Genomic DNA, 18173 nt, shown 5'->3' on the forward strand with positions numbered 1-18173 from the left:
TATCACGGCTAGGTTTTGCGCGACAGTACCTCTCAGCCTCACAACAATATCTCGAATGTCCATTCAAGACGTTTTAAGTTTGCTTGTTTGATCTTCTCGTATCACAAGCTCACCGGTTCAACATGATTAGTAAACAGGCTGGTAAACTCAACTAAATCGGCTTTGGTGGCAAACCTGTTCAGTTCCACATCAGCGCAGTGTCTGGTTCATAAATAGTATTATGTATATTTAATTTGCATTGTCATTTAGTCTTTCTTTAAACTTCCCTATATGCTATGGATTATGCGCAAATTGTAATTGTGCAGCTGACCTTGTCCAAAATCAAACTCATTTTCGACTGGACCCGAATCGTTGGTTCATTACACCTAAAAACAACACAGAAATGCTTGACCAATTATGTTATCCTGAGTAATCAAGATTGGTTAACGGACGCGTGTAATAGTAGACCTCGGTCCAATAATGTCTTGCGACTTGTCCCTGGTAATTGAAGGTATTTTCTTCTTTCGTTCGTTTACGCGACAAAAAGCCATGATTTGTTTGCCAAAGCCATTCTGAATTCAGTTACATCCCATAACACGGCCACGTTTGCTATCGCCGGTGCGGCAGTCGCTATCAACGCTTGAATCGCTACTAGGATTATAAATATTCCACCCGTGCTTTGCAGTTGCATGATCATAAGTACTGTTATAAGAGCAACATTTGTTTGTTACTGATCGACGTTCCTGTCTTGTATCTCACATAACTATCTTTTTGCATGAGCGTCTGTTGGTAGATTCACGGATCACAATCAGCAGTTTCGCATTCATACGCGTATGATTTGGTGTGGTATGAGGAAAAGTCATGTGGGGCAAAAGTATATGACTTAGATCAGTAACATAATACAAACTGGTACTATGACACTACTAATCGAATTTAAAATGTTAAAATGTGGCGCGAAACGGGGGGGGGGGGACAGGAAAGAGAGAGAGAGAGAGGGAGGGAGAAAGAGAGAAAAAATAAATTAAGACAGTGAAAACGGTTGAGGCTCACATTTATTGACATTTGCATGTTTATATATTGTTTACAGGAAGTACGCCAAATGCTGTGGGTTTCGATAATTAAAGACACACCCAATATTAATATCTTCAAAATGTTAAACAAACCTGTCACGTAATACCACGCAAGGTTATCATTTGACTATCTGTGATATTTACATTAGATGTAATATTTCACTACCAGGTGAGAAATCGAAATTCGGTAGCATCAGCTTCGAGTACATGATGAATCTTAAGTGGACTTGTACAGTTTTGGCTCACAACCTGCAATTATATAACGACCGAGTTTCTATTATTTTTGTCAGTATTAAAGAGAATACATTATAATAACACTGTGCTTACATACGAGGAAACATCTTTTCCAATGAAAAAGCTTTCATTAATTTGAAACGATATATTGGCCCGCATCCATAGACTTGGGGCGAGTACATGCAGATTCGCTCCTTCAGAATAAATCAGTGTGCATAATCTAACCATAACAAGTTCTGATGCTCAACAGCTCTTTGGCGCGCGTGATTTATCGATTTCATTTGCATATTTTCCTCTATCTTCTTATCAGTGCATTCATTGTAGCAAGGGCATCAGATTTAGTAATTTTTTTACACATGTACTCAACGCAAACATGACATTAGGATGAATCGAAATGATGAACATGTTCAGTGTTGAGACACTTGATATAAAGCTCTTGCAATAACTGTCCTTTAAATAAAAGCTAATTTGGAGACCAGGTTTGTAACTAAATCCAGATAATTCTGTTTCACAATTAGCCGTTAACTTCCTAATGGTGTTCACATTTACAGCTACACTTAAGGTTATCTAAGATCATTTTAATGTGAAGAAAGTCTCTTTTCCAACAAGTTGCCACATTTCTTCGAATTAAGACCCGTGACAGGTAAAGGGCCAGAGAATGTAAAAATAAATTCTGATTCATCGTACTGCCACAGTTATTTTCTCTCCAAGATCCATTATTCTCAATATTGCAGATTTGTTGATAATTCTCACGCCAGAAGAGAAGACACCAGCAGATATATTTATACCTATGCCGATACTTTTCACAAGAAAAATATTTCTGAGTTATATTATAAATATATACTTCTCGTAAATGCGCCGATTCCCACCAACTTTCACACAATGCATGCTACTGTTATCTATTAGCAAAACACATACTTTCAGGAAAACAAGCTAATGAGTCGTAAACTAATTGTGGTGATGATGTAATAATCTTCCGATCTTGACATGGAAATTTGGTTAAATTGTTCACAAACTTTGGTGAAAGTTGTTGAGAGGCTAGCATTTTTTCTTTCAAATACAAGTAGGAGACATTTTAGTCATTAAGTGTAATTACACGCTTATAGAATATAATTTGGCATTTTCGCATTGGCGCGACAATGTATCTGTAGCGTTACACAATGTTGAAAATACGCGTGACCTGGAATGAACTTGACACTGTTACAAAACTTAACAACATTTTGAAATTTTCTGTCCCATAACTTGTCAGATATCTAATACCATATAGTTGTAATAGCTTGTTGAAAGGCAAAACTTATCCACTTTAAAGTGGCTCCTAGATTACTGAAAAGTGTCACAGTAAATGTCCATTTTAAAATGGCTCGTAGATTACTGAAAAGTGTCACAGTAAGAATAACGTAGTACGATTTTCTAATAGCACGTAAGGTATATAATCACTCATTTAGGTCTGGTCCTTGCCAGCGCTTTCTTTTGAAGGGGAGGAAATCCCATTTCTGGCTCCGTCGTGTGCACAGCTTAGCCGGTATATATCATTGCATGAAAGGTCTTTTGCTGAAAGTCTGCTTCCCTTCACTTCAAAGCTACACTTTGCGACAATTAAACCGTCGAGAATAACCACTGAACTTCTCGTACATTTTTACAAATAGAATAAAAATCAATTAACTTATATAAATTGCTTGTAATACCTCAATAGTTCCGTTATGACATCCGAAGTAGACCCCATATTCAATCTGTCCGGTTTGATCATGGGACATAGAGATCGGGGTGTACATAACTCTGTCCTCACACCTCATTCCAGTTACCTGGAAATCCATTACAGAATCATCATAAGTTACTTAAACTACCATGTACAACTTGTGTAGATCACGACTGATATGGTTCAAACTTAATTATTGTGTCCGTTCAACATGCTATATATTAATTACCTCTTTTTTTGCCTTGTTATTCATATAAAATAAATTCAACAAACCGTAGAGCTAGTGCATGGTACAATTAATTGTTCTAATAAGTTCTAATATATTTAATCGTTTGTTCACATTAATTAAACTGCATCATTTACGTCAGTTGACGTTAATTTATCTCTTTCAGTAATTAGCCCCAATAATTACTAACCCGACGGGCGCAGTCATAATGTACATGCCCTGGTGTGTATGCGAGTTGTATCTAGATGCGTTTCTGATTTTCAAACAAAAATATTCAGTGTTGCAATTTTGTTGCTTCACTAGTTGATAAATCATGCCTATATTACCATTTAGGACATTCTGGTCATGAAAATAGACCTAACCATTCAAACTGTGAAAAAGCACGCCAAACGTCTTACTCATAGATATATCAAGGTAGGCCGAGTCTCTGTGTTTGTAAACTCTCCCGATTATCTACAGCAATAGAAGGAAACATATCTATAAAACAACTGAGCACAGTAAAGTCTTACTGTCAGAGCCTAACTTTGTCAAGGACTGGTAGTCCAAGAAATATACAGGACCGTCATAAACAAAACTTGTAGTCTGCACATATTGCTCCACATACAGATCTTGGTAAATTTGTGTCAGAATACGTCAATTCTGTACAGGGTTTTGTTTCTGTAACTCTTGTTGCCATCGATATTACATTTCTCGATGTTCCAGGAACAAGAAAGGACAACAAGAAATACATCGGTATGTTTACCAACAGGACTCAAGATAGTAAGTATACAGGTTTTTGACTGAAGCTTGGGAAAATATTTTGAGTAAGGCAGTACGATGATGTTTTGATCCGCTTGTGCATGAAACTGCAAGGAAGTCAATATTCAGATGCAATGTAGAGTCTGCTGTACATTCCTGGAAGAAGTGATTCTACTTTTAAAAGAAACACAGGTTATTTGTGTATTTCTTTTTCCACACACAATCGATACCTAGCTTGGTTGGGGGGAGTCTGCTGTAAGATAGTTTGCTTGCAGACTTTTTCTCGAAAACAGGACATGTTCCTGGCACAAATCGTTGTGTTTTAAGGCTTTTTACATTCTTGGAGATAATGCATTTCCTTTCAAAATTGGGATAAAAAAAAAAACAACACAAACGCCGATAATTCTGTGCAACTAGTTTCGCATTTAATTGATGCTTCTTCAGGCACAAAATGGTCTGAAAGAAACGGATGACGTCTACATTTTGTAAAATAATTATGTCATTTACGTAATTTCATAAATGATATGTATCATCATAACAATTTTATAAAGAGGATCTCAAATGGGCAATGATATAATATTGAATTTATGAAACGAGTTGAATAATGTCCAACTTTTGCAAGCCTTGGCGATCAAAAGCTTACATTATTCAACGAGTTTCATAAATTTAATATTATGTCATTAACCGTTTGAGATTCTTTCATCACATAGTTTTTATTTCAGTGGAAAGTATTTAGATAGAAAGAAGAACGAATAATTTCATATGTCTGACGCACGGTGCACATTTCATTTGTTGTGCATAAAATATAGACCAACACAAAGTTGAACTAGTAAAAAGAGATTCTACCTTTTTACAAACTATAAACCAAAGAAAAATCTTCCATCCGAATAAACAGAACATTTTATAACGGCAAAATCATTTTTCAAAACAGAATGATCTATGCGATGTGATGCCACATTGTTAGATACAGAACGCAGTTGCCCTAGAGTACATGTTTACCCTAGAATGTCCCTTTCAGAACAAAACATTACATTGTTGCGATTTTCATGTGAAATAGGATTACTGGATGCAGAAATTCCCACATTTACTGCAATGCATTTGTCACCGGATATATGCAGTATTTGACTGCAACAAGACTGTACAGAAAACGTAAACAAAGTTCTTTTTGAGTCGGATGTGCATCCCATATACACTGCGCAAAGATCAGCTGTGGTTGGATAAAGTTCTATCAGTTAAGAGACCCCTTTATGTTCAAATTCGTCCGTGAACAGAGGTGAGTTTATCTACTTCTGTAAGTTAACATTTAAACCACGCTTGATTATACGGTGGATTCTATATCTATGTTACATATATACCGACACTCCCCCACCCCGCCATTAAATAAGCACTACCCTTAGTTTTACTTCTTATTGTTGTTCTTGTCTTGTAGTTTTACGCCTTTTTTCTCATTATGATATTGGTATTCATGACATAACAAACCCCTGTGGGGGTAGCATATCCATATTCAGACAGCCGAAATAATTTTTCCTCAATTTCCTTTCGCGAGTCAAGTTCAAAAATGGCCGCCAACAATGTACATTCAAAACAAAATATTCCAGAAGGTGGGGTTAAAAATGTTTTCCCACGATCCCAGCCAATCATTAAAGAGGATATTGCACAATAATTTGATGGGCTTATTTGGACCAATCAGAATCACATAAAGTGATATTGTAACATGTGGTAATATAAAAAATATGAAACTGCACATACGATAGGAAAACTATACCTACTATGTGATAAATATATATATGACATGATCAAAAAGAGACACGAGTCTCTAATGAAACCTGAATCAGTAAAATAATAGAATAAAATAGAGACAAACAGTCATGCATATAATTATATTGTTATAAAGGATATACAATTTATCAATTTTTAAAGAAAAAGCAAAAGAAACTTTTTGTTTTACAATTTTGTATAGTATATTGGCATTAAGGCCATTATGATACAAAGTATCTAACTTATGAATCCAATAAGTTTCTTTTATGAGTCTATTCATATCACCATGTCACCAGGCACATTATCTATTGGCATGAAAGAAAAGTCGAATAGAGAGTGATTACTGATATCATTTTTTTTTTTATATGAAAGCGATGATTAATCATTCTCTGAGAATCTTGTTGAAGTGTTTGTCCAACATAACGTTTGCTACTTGTTTTACAGGTTATCAAGTAAATCACATCAGTTGATACGCAGTTAGTGTTATAACGTTGAGAAAATACCTCATTTTCATGAGCGGTACTGAAAGAAATACTTTCTGTTATGTTTGCACACTGAGATTCATAAGTTAGAAACTTTGTATCCTATGGCCTTAATACCAATACAATTTATAAAATTGCATCATTTTTTTTTAATTGATAAAATGAATGTCCTTTACAACAATATACTTATATGTATAAGTGTTTGCTTCTATTGTTTTATTATTTCCTTTCAAAAGAGACGCAGGTACTGATCAAGATAATCAGTCTCCATAGTTATGCTTGAAGCATTCAAAGATGAATTTTGGTCTAGATTTTCCATCAGCAGACGAGATTTTTGTTCAGCTGTTTTTAAAATCAGATTTGCCACAAAATATGGACTTCTTGCAAATGGTAAGTATCTCTTCAATGTTCACTGTGTATTATACAGAAATAAATTGCTTCTAGATTTTACTTGAATTGGCGGTTTTCGTTTTATCTTTTTACGTAATTCAAGACCAAGATTCGTAACACAAGTGGCAACGGTAAAATATATTTTGTTTTCGTACCGAATGACCCAGTTTCCACGTGCTATTGCTTGGTGCACTACAGAACTTGAGTAGTGGGGCCCTAGACGAAAAGAAGACCTCGTCTGTACAGGAGTGAGCGTCGCTATGGTGGACTGATAAATGGTTGAATACAGCAACCAACATACCGACCTTGTCACAAAGATGTATATCTAAAACACAAACGAAGTATTATAGAATTAAGGATGTGGAGAAAAAGTGGACTGCCGATACAAAAACGCAGAAACAACCTAGGTAAATCCCAGGATTCACCTTTAAAAAGAACTAACTCGCTTTAAAACGGAACTGACTAACTTAAGCAAAAAATTACTTATGCACAAATTGTTGAAACTTCTAATGCTTACAAACGCAATCTGGTTCTTCTTTCGTTGGTTTAATTTGCATTTAAGTCTCTGATAGGACATATTTTGTGGGTACCCAGTCAACGTGCTAGTGAACTGATGCATAAGGTGGATGTACTAACGCATAGATGCTACTCGGGTCAAAACAGCCTTCCAACAGTGATGTATTCCAAATGCGTATCATCTGTGATGAACGCGCATTTCCCATATCAGAAAAGTCTTCTACGTAACGATGTTTCTTCTCTGGACAACGTTATTTTGACGTTATTGTCGATTTACGCCAGCAAAACAGTAAATCCTGTCGTAACTGGGCAGAAAGCCTGTATATATTTTAATATTATACTGAAGTTTCCTTCTGAATACAAGGAGTGATGAAGAAGTTTTATGACTTTTAAAAACTGCAATTCAACACCATACTATTACTGGTGTTATGGCAGAGTGCACGATCAAAATATCTCTCAATTTAAAGTTCAAATGGAACGTTTCTTCAATGATTAAGTTTATTTAATAAGCTCGGAGTGTTGGAAGCCGAAAAAATTAAGCATAAAACACATGGAATCGGCAAAAGTGGAAACTTTGTATTTTACATCTAAAATGAGATATGTTTCTTTCCGTTTTTAATCTAAGTCAAAGAAAAATTGTGAGTCATTAAAATAGAACCCTATTTGATCCCTTAACCTCGCTTTCTGCATTCTGTTACTATGAAGTGCACTTATAGTATCTGTTTCATGGCTATGAAGTGTACTTGTGCTATCTGTTTCATGGCTATGAAGTGTACTTGTGGTATCTGTTTGATGGTATATATCTCATGACTATGAAGTGTACTTGTGGTATCTACTTAATGACTATAAAGTGTACTTATGGTATCTGTTTGATGGTATCTGTTTCATGACTACTAAGAAGTGTACTTGTGGTATCTGTTTCATGATTACGAAGTGTACTTGTGGTATCTGTTTCATGATTACGAAGTGTACTTGTGCTATCTGTTTCATGGCTATGAAGTGTAGTTGTGGTATCTGTTTGATGGTATCTATCTCATGACTATGGAGTGTACTTGTGGTATCTACTTAATGACCATGAAGTGTACTTATGGTATCTGTTTCATGGCTATGAAGTGTATATGTGGTATCTGTTTTATGGCTATAAAGTGTACTTGTGTTATCTGTTTGATGGTATCTGTTTCATGACTATTAAGTGTACTTGTGCTATCTGTTTCATAACTGTGAAGTGTACTTATGGTATCTGTTTCATGACTGTGAAGTGTACTTGTGCTATCTGTTTCATAACTGTGAAGTGTACTTGTGTTATCAGTTTCATGGCTATGAAGTGTACTTGTGGTATCTGTTTGATGGTATCTATTTCATGACAATGAAGTGTACTTGTGGTATCTGTTTGATGGTATCTATTTCATGACTATGAAGTGTACTTGTGGTATCTATATCATGTTATCTATTTCATGGCTATCAAGTGTACTTGGGGTATCTCTTTGGTATCTATTTCATGACTATGAAGTGTACTTGTGGTATCTGTTTGATGGTATCTATTTCAGGACTATAAAGTGTACTTGTGGTATCTGTTTGATGGTATCTATTTCATGACTATAAAGTGTACTTATGGTATCTGTTTTATGGTATCTATTTCATGGCTATGAAGTGTACTTATGGTATCTGTTTGATGGTATCTATTTCATGACTATGAAGTGTACTTGTGGTATCTATATCATGTTATCTATTTCATGGCTATCAAGTGTACTTGGGGTATCTCTTTGGTATATATTTCATGACTATGAAGTATACTTGTGGTATCTGTTTCATGGTATCTATTTCATGAGTATGAAGTGTACTTGTGGTATCTGTTTGACGGCATCTGTTTGATGGTATCTATTTCATGACTATGAAGTGTACTTGTGGTATCTGTTTCATGACTATGAAGTGAACTTGTTGAATCTGTTTCATGGCTATAAAGTGTAATTGAGGTATCTGTTTCATGGCTATAAAGTGTACTTGTATATCTGTTTCATGGTTGTAAAGTGTACTAATGGTATCTGTTTTATGGCTGTGAAGTGTACTCGTGGTATCTGTTTCATGCATATGAAGTGTATGAAGTGTACTTATGGCATCTGTTTCATGACAATCAAGTGTACTTGTGGTATCTGTTTTGTGACTATGAAGTGTACTTGTGGTATCTGTTTCATGACTATCAAGTGTACGTGTGGTATCTGTTTCATGGCTATGAGATGTACTTGTGGTATCTGTTTCATGACTATCAAGTGTACTTGTGGTATCTGTTTCATGACTATCAAGTGTACTTGTGGTATCTGTTTCATTACTATGAAGTGTACTTGTGGTATCTGTTTCATGGCTATGAAATGTACTTGTGGAATCTGTTTCATGGCTATGGAATGTACTTGTGGTATATGTTTCATGGCTATCAAGTGTACCTGTGGTATCTGTTTCATGACTATCAAGTGTACTTGTGGTATCTGTTTCATGACTATGAAGTGTACTTGTGGTATCTGTTTCATGGCTATGAAATGTACTTGTGGTATCTGTTTCATGACTATGAAATGTACTAGTGGAATCTGTTTCATGACTATCAAGTGTACCTGTGGTATCTGTTTCATGACCATCAAGTGTACTTGTGGTATTTGTTTCATGACCATGAAGTGTACTTGTGGTATCTGTTTCATGGCTATGAAATGTACTTGTGGTATCTGTTTCATGACTATGAAATGTACTTGTGGTATCTGTTTCATGACTACCAAGTGTACCTGTGGTATTTGTTTCATGACTATCAAGTGTACTTGTGGTATCTGTTTCGAGACTATGAAGTGTACTTGTGGTATCTGTTTCATGGCTATCAAGTGTACTTGTGGTATCTGTTTCATGGCTATCATGTGTACTTGTGGTATATGTTTCATCACTATGAAGTGTACTTGTGGCATCTGTTTCATGACTGTGAAGTGTACTTGTGGTATCTGTTTCATGACTATGAAGTGTACTTGTGGTATCTGTTTCATGGCTATCAGGTGTACTTTTGGTATCTGTTTCATGGCTATCAAGAGAAATTGTGGCATCCGTTTCATGACTATCAAGTGTGCTTGTGGTATCTGTTTCATGGCTATCAAGTGTATTTGTGGTATCTGTTTCATGGCTATGAAATGTACTTGTGGTATCTGTTTCATGACTATGAAATGTACTTGTGGTGTCTGTTTCATGACTATCAAGTGTGTTTGTGGCATATGTTTCATCACAATGAAGTGTACTTGTGGTATCTGTTTCATGACTATCAAGTGTACTTGTGGTATCTGTTTCATGGCTATCAAGTGTACTTGTGGTATCTGTTTCATGACTATCAAGTGTGTTTGTGGCATATGTTTCATCACTATGAAGTGTACTTGTGGTATCTGTTTCATAACTGTCAAGTGTACTTGTGGTATATGTTTCATGACTATTAAGTGTACCTGTGGTATCTGTTTCATGACCATCAAGTGTACCTGTGGTATCTGTTTCATGACCATCAAGTGTACTTGTGGTATCTGTTTCATGACTATGAAGTGTACTTGTGGTATCTGTTTCATGGCTATGAAATGTACTTGTGGTATCTGTTTCATGACTATGAAATGTACTTGTGGTATCTGTTTCATGACTATCAAGTGTACCTGTGGTGTTTGTTTCATGACTATCAAGTGTACTTGTGGTATATGTTTCATCACTATGAAGTGTACTTGTGGTATCTGTTTGATGACTATCAAGTGTACTTGTGGTATCTGTTTCATGGCTATCAAGTGTACTTGTGGTATCTGTTTCATGGCTATCAAGTGTACTTGTGGCATTTGTTTCATGACTATCAAGTGTACTTGTGGTATCTGTTTCATGTCTATGAAGTGTACTTGTGGTATCTGTTTCATGGCTATCAAGTGTACTTGTGGTATCTGTTTCATGACTATGAAGTGTACTTGTGGTATATGTTTCATGGCTATGAAATGTACTTGTGGTCTCTATTTCACGGCTATCAAGTGTACTTGTGGTATGTGTTTCCTGGCTATCAAGTGTACTTGTGGTATCTGTTTCATGGCTATCAAGTGTACTTGTGGTATCTGTTTCATGACTATCAAGTGTGTTTGTGGCATATGTTTCATCACAATGAAGTGTACTTGTGGTATCTGTTTCATGACTATCAAGTGTACTTGTGGTATCTGTTTCATGGCTATCAAGTGTACTTGTGGTATCTGTTTCATGACTATCAAGTGTGTTTGTGGCATATGTTTCATCACAATGAAGTGTACTTGTGGTATCTGTTTCATGACTATCAAGTGTACTTGTGGTATCTGTTTCATGACTATGAAGTGTACTTGTGGTATCTGTTTCATGACTGAAGTGTACTTGTGGTATCTGTTTCATTGCTATCAAGTGTACTTGTGGTATCTGTTTCATGGCTGTCAAGTGTACTTGTGGTATCTGTTTCATGACTATCATCTGTACTTGTGGTATATGTTTCATCACTATGAAGTGTACTTGTGGTATTTGTTTCATGGCTATCAAGTGTACTTGTGGTATCTGTTTCATGACTATGAAGTGGCCTTGTGGTATCTGTTTCATGACTGTCAAGTGTACTTGTGGTATCTGTTTCATGGCTATCAAGTAAACTTGTGGTATCTGTTTCATGACTTTGAAGTGTACTTGTGGTATCTGTTTCATGGCTATCAAGTGTAATTGTGGTATCTGTTTCAAGTACTTGTGGTATCTGTTTCATGACTATCAAGTGTACTTGTGGTATATGTTTCAGCAGCAGAGGGGGCGAATCCGACATTTTGTCCAATCGTCATTTGGCTTAATTAATACTTTCTGCAACTCAACGATCTAGTGTCGTCAGCGCCTGGTAAAAAAAAAACGACGTCGTCGTTGGGGGATCGTCCAATCGTCATTTGGTTTAATTAACACCTTCTGCGCGCCGATCCCCAGCGTCGTCAGCGTCCGGTAAACACATCGACGACCGCGTCGATGTCATCGCCCCCTCTGCTGCTAAGTGGCTATTTACAATGAAGATCTTTATAATCTTACAATTTAACCGAATATTTGGTCAAGTCCGATACGATATCGTGTCCGAGGGTCATGTAAATTTATCGTTACAAATCCATGTGGGGTCGACTGAGCATGACTAAAAAAGTTTCGAAAAACATTAAAGTCCATGTCACCGCCGCACCATGTCTGCCAAATATTTCGTAGCGTGTGTGTATCGACGCCGTTGAATACAGCAAGAATATTACAGTTGTCTCTGATTACCTTTGGAATCTGAGTGTATCGTTGAGTGACATATATCACGTCGGTGTTTTTATGCCTGCCTCTGGAAAATATCCTAGCTGGGTTTTTTTGATTGTCTAACATAACATCATCGTACACGACTAGATTGTTAACGTCGCCATCAATATCATCGATACCTGGTGCATCATTGATATCTGTAATAAACTCAATAACAGTTTTTTCAGCGATCGCTGATGCATTCTCGTTAAAATCTTTCAACACCTCGTAGCATCGTTGATCATCTACGCTAGGAGCAACCAAATACAACTTATCCCACTTCATCCATCTCATTATTAAATTAAGTAACAATTGCGTCTTGCCGGATCCAGATGGTCCGATGATAATCATCCGGATCGAGTTTGGTAACGCTGCAACATGCTTAACTGGTTCTCTTGTTTTAGTCGCCGAAAAATCAATTATATTCATATCTCTATACATAAATTATGGATCTATATTGTGTGAAGTGTAGAGTGCGTACTGGCACAAATGATATGACAACCGCCACAACAAGAAATAACAGATCGGCGCTTACTGGCAAGTGTGTACAATGCGGTACAAAGAAATTTAGATTTATTTCTATTAAACCCGGGGATGTTTTAAAAAAAAGCGAGGAGGTGACATCGCAGCCAGGTTATCAAAACTCCCGGGAACACCGTGGGCAAAGTATCCAGGAGAAAAGCACCTCCCAGGATATAGCTACTGTGGCCCCGGAACACGATTAGATATCAGACTCGATGATCAAAATCAGCCCAAACCCGGTGAGTACCCAATAAACGCTATCGATAAGGCGTGTCATGCTCATGATGTTGCTTACAAAAGTAGCGATTTGCAACAGCGTCATATCGCGGATGTAAAATTAATTCACGCGTTAAATGCTATTTCTGATAAATCCTTCAAGGAAAAATTGGCTTCATGGTTGGTAAAATCGGCTATGAAAGGTAAATTAATGATTGGAAGCGGAGCTTCTCGCGCTGGTAATTGAAAACGCTAGCGTTTATAATAACAATATGGAATCCATCTATTATTCTCCGAGAGGATACTGGAAGGGAAAGGTCGCAATTGGTAAGCTTGCAAGCGCTGCAAAAGTAACGAGGGCCACTGCGGCTAATTGGTTGTCCAAACAGGCTATATGGCAAATCTATCTACCACCGCCTAAACAAATCAACTTCTCGCGCTTTGATGTCATCGTACCTAATGAAGTTCATCAGGCTGATATACTATTTCTGCCGCATGACAACGGTTACAAATACGCGCTAACCGTAGTTGATGTTGCGAGTCGATACAAACAAGCGGAGCCGTTAAAAACAAAGTCAGCAACTGAAGTAGCCGATGCGTTTGAGCGGATTTATCGAAGAGGTCCTCTGCGCTGGCCAAATCTATTGCAAGTTGATCCTGGTAGTGAATTTCGCGGCGCTGTTTTATCAACGCTGAAACATCATAGCGTCGCGGTACGACGAGGTCATACTGCGCTACATCGTGATCAGGCAATTGTTGAACGATTCAATCGGACTCTTGCTGAACGGTTATTTGGGTATCAATACGCGAAGGAATTCATCCAAGAAAAACGATCTCGTGAATGGGTCAAAAGGTTGCCAGGCGTAATTGCCGCGTTAAATAACGAGATTACCCGAGCAATCAACATGAAGCCCAGCGACGCGATTAAATACGAGTATATACCCGGAAGATCAAAAATAAATAGCGTTTCCAAGCCGATTCTCGGCGATGTTACCGTGAGATATCTATATGAACCAGGAGAGCTTGAAGGCGGTAAAAAAAGAGCTACTGATCCTATTTGGAGTGTTACCACACATAACATATCAACGATAACACGATCAACTGGTAGACCACCGATCTATAGACTGGATTCAACTGCTCCTCAGCGCGGATTTACACGCGAGCAACTACAAGTGATACCTAACGATACTCAATTACCCCCGCGTGGTCTTAACTAGCGCCGTTGCGTCTATTGCACTCAAGACAGGTCAACCTCACATTGTTTTTGACATGACCGAGACTGTTATCGATCCTGTCCACGGTAAATTGGCGAGCGTCTTTATCCGAATAACGCCAACTCATTATACAATTGCAACTCGCGCAGTGATTATTCTGTTGTTGTCGTAACGCAATTATTAATTCGGCATCAATATCAAAACGCCGCTGTTTTTTTTTATCCTGTTGGCGGTAACCCGAGAGTTTTCTATCAATGACGCTTGCATCGATGATGTCGTTGTCGTTGGTGACTCCGTCACTGACTTCGTCAACAACAATTCTTCGAAGCTGATTTATTCTCCGTACTCGGGACACTGCAAGATAGACTAGATTCGACCATTCAATGCGATTATCAACCATCCAAACAATTGTGTCCGTGATGGTTAGTCCCTGCGAGGAATGTATTGTTGTTGCGTATCCTAGCGTCCACGGGGATTTATCAGCACGTAGCGCGTCCTCGACGACGCTGATATCAACGAGCACGATACCATTCAGCACGAGAATTTGTTTTTCTGTCAGGCCTGGAATTTCAACTTCAATGTTCTGCCGCCGTGTATCCGCGGGTCTATAGCATAACGGCACTGGACGCGTTGGAAACTTTTCCTTATGCAACGTAAACAACCTTCGCTGAAGTGTGTCTCTGACTATCTTTCTACTCGCTACAATCAAATCGTTTGGTCTCCATGTTTCCCAGAATTCATTTAACGGCGTTTCCGGAATCACCTCGCGAATTATTTCACATTGAATTCTATCCGGCTGTAATCTGATTAATTTTTTAACCTCGCGCAGTTGTTCATCAAGTGCTCGGTAATCAGTATCGGTTTCTTCATAATAGTCCACAAAACCCTTTAACCAATCATGTGGGCCCTCGCCGACAAATGGTGGTGGTTGGCCATGGTCGCCACACATGATCACCGCTGTATTCGCGCGCAGCAACCACTCAAGAAACATTTGTAAAACATCTAACGAAACAGTACATATCTCATCCCAGATGATAACCTCAGGAATAAATTTTTCACCCATTCGATCAGGAGTCCACTCACCGCCGCTGTATCGAAAAAAGCTGTGATAAGTAACGGCGTCAACATTTCGTTGTTTTATCTCTCGCGCTAGTCTATGGGTCGGTGTAAGCACGATTATACTTGCCCGCGTTCGAAATAATTCAATTGCCCGAGTCGTCTTTCCTGACCCGCCACAGCCGCTTAAATAAACTGTTTTGTGTCTACAAATTGGATCAGAACACGGTGGTGCATCAGACCATTCTGACAATTTATCACCGCGTAAGTAGTCGTTCTCAACGGTGACATCTGCTGACGGGGAATAATCGCGTCGTATTTCATTTTTAATTCTCCATGTACCCCAACTCTCGTCCGGACTAGTAAACTCGGCTACGTTTTTCTTATACTTCGCGTCTATATAAAATGAATCAACGGCTACTCTAACCGCGGTATCGGGGAATCTATTTATCATCGAGAATAAATTGATAGCGGCATAACCCAGCATAGACGCCCTCAAATGTGGATATGCCGGGCTGTCTCCATCGCTGTAGGTAACAACTGTACCCAACCTCGTTCCATTGGACAAGAAAGCTGTTTTGCAGTTCACGTATCTATTTTTCGCCACTGCGTCCTTGATTATGAAATCATATTCCGCGTCATCTATAATCAGCCGTGAGCAATATCGTTTGTAATCGCAGTTTTTTCCACCTTGTGTGAACTTACCAATTATTCTTCTACCGAGATCTTTTGCCTCGCGGTTTCGTTGGTTGAATATCCTCCTGGACCATTCGATGATATATTCCTCGTCGGCATCAATGTGTTTTTTGGATTCGTCAATTATACTATCTAGACGCTCCGGTTCTGGTAACCAGACTTCAGTCTGCGCCCGGTATGATATAATCGCGTCACTGACAATCAACGAAATTAGCATTTTACAATCAATCATATACCGTAGCAGCGCTATTGGCAGCCACTTCTTTTCAGTCATGTGTCTACCGATCCAAATATAGCAACAGCGATGAAGTCCTGCTGCGAATTCAAATGATACTATGCGAGCGAATCCGGTTAAATCAAAATCAGGCAGTGGTCCATTAATAGCAACACGAGTCATTTCATGTCTGGGGTGTCCAAATCGTCTAAAGTACTTAGCGGCGGATCCATACCCGAGAAAACTCGCTGGATAACAGGCAACCATATCAACCGAGATCACAGCGTCGCGGTTGTATTCAGTGTTCCATAGTCCACCGTGATAATACTCCAAACAACTGGATTGTACATCCGGCAGAAATTCCTTGCGCGTTGGTCTCCACGCATTTTTCCTTGCTGCAACATGAGCTACAACCGATGGAATCGTAAAACAATTTGTTAGCAGTTGTTCATTATGCTCTTCAAATTCCATGGCGGTTTTTTTCATCCTGTTGTGAAATGCTTCAGTGCGATATAATTCACCGTTTGGTCTTACAAACTGATCAAAGGTATCCGCATCGTTTTCAGCGCTGCGAAGTAACCACATTGATACAGGGTCGTTTTTACACAAACAAGCAATAGCATCAAATAGTTTCCTCTCCGCGAGAAAACCGTCCTCTCCAAAAATTCCCCCGGGATATACTTTACTGTTCTATCCCGTGGAAATATTGTGATCGCGGGCGTCCATGCGTGTTCGTTATGATCAATAATTTTGATTGGGGCCCCATTTGATTTATACTTCGATTCGTATAATACTTCACCGGTTATCGTTGTAACGGTTATTGGAAATCTCAGCGATGTTTCTAATCTCGCTATGTCGCTGATGGTTGCTCCACGCTCTTTTACGGTTAGTTCCCACTGGTTGATTTTGCTACGTCGTAAATCAGTCAATTTGTTTCCTCGACATGCATTTGTAAAATGCTCTATTATTCGTTCTGCTACACAATTTATCCCAGTTGACTGTTTCATTGGTTTCAGTTTTCGGATATCAGGTTTCTTATTTAGCGGGTATATTCCATAAACAACTGCTGTTTCAGGATACGCTCGTTCATAGTATGGTCTGTCAATTCCGGTTAACAACCCCGGCTTGGAGTCGCGGCTAACAATGACTGTTTTCTTGTCGCTGAGAACTGGTTCAAATTTATCACGTATGATCCAATCACCTGATTCCACCCGGACAATGAATTTTACTCTGAAGAAATACCTTTTACCGTCAAGTTGTGATATTATCGTTGCTGCGCGGTTGTCGTTCATGGTAGCATCAACAACGCCATCAATTCAAAATGTTGACCAACTATGAGATGCACCATCACGCTTGAATTCATTGATACAATCGCGTATTTTATTTAACAGGGTTCTATCGTTTATTAACGCTTTTGGTACGTCCTTGAGGACTCTATCGAGATTAAACCTAATATTTTTCCAGGGCTTAATTGCTGCTAATCTCTCGAACTCATCCATATAATTAAAACAAGTATTTAAATAAAAGAATATAGTATAATGAATAAATGCAAATGGTTGATGATTGGGTCGACAACCCCGTGCAATAAATCATGTAGAGGTGAATTCTGCGGGTATCATTTACAAAGCGTTCGTAATGGTTCTCTTGGCCCCCTCCCGTGCTTGGTTTGCCACGTCGGTGTAAGAGGAAAATCGCAGTTGTGTATTAATTGTGGCGGAAAGCGATACAGGGAACTAAAACGCTATTATGACAAGCGAATTAAAAACGCCGTCATTGACCCCACCGCCGACTTCGTCATCAAAACCCCCCAGGACTACGTTGAAAGATTTATAATTAAACCAAATAATAAATTAGACAAGTAGTATTAT

General features: G+C 38.3%; 1 protein-coding gene across 1 annotated transcript in view; it reads right to left on the reverse strand.

Annotated features, from left to right (window-relative positions):
* Positions 1-1018: 1018 nt before the first annotated feature.
* LOC149790618 (thrombospondin-1-like) overlaps positions 1019-18173 on the reverse strand; it is a 38240-nt gene continuing 21085 nt past the window's right edge. The window contains exons 5-7 of the mRNA XM_089971428.1: positions 6729-6898; positions 2969-3085; positions 1019-1298 (exon numbers count right to left, since the gene is read on the reverse strand). Coding sequence (XP_089827554.1) covers positions 1212-1298; positions 2969-3085; positions 6729-6898 — 374 coding nt within the window. The 3' untranslated portion in view covers positions 1019-1211. The remainder of the gene's footprint in view (positions 1299-2968; positions 3086-6728; positions 6899-18173) is intronic.

This window comes from Sinohyriopsis cumingii, chromosome 10 (assembly GCF_028554795.1).
Source record: "Sinohyriopsis cumingii isolate HCF-2022 chromosome 10, ASM2855479v2, whole genome shotgun sequence".
NCBI lineage: Eukaryota > Metazoa > Mollusca > Bivalvia > Unionida > Unionidae > Sinohyriopsis > Sinohyriopsis cumingii.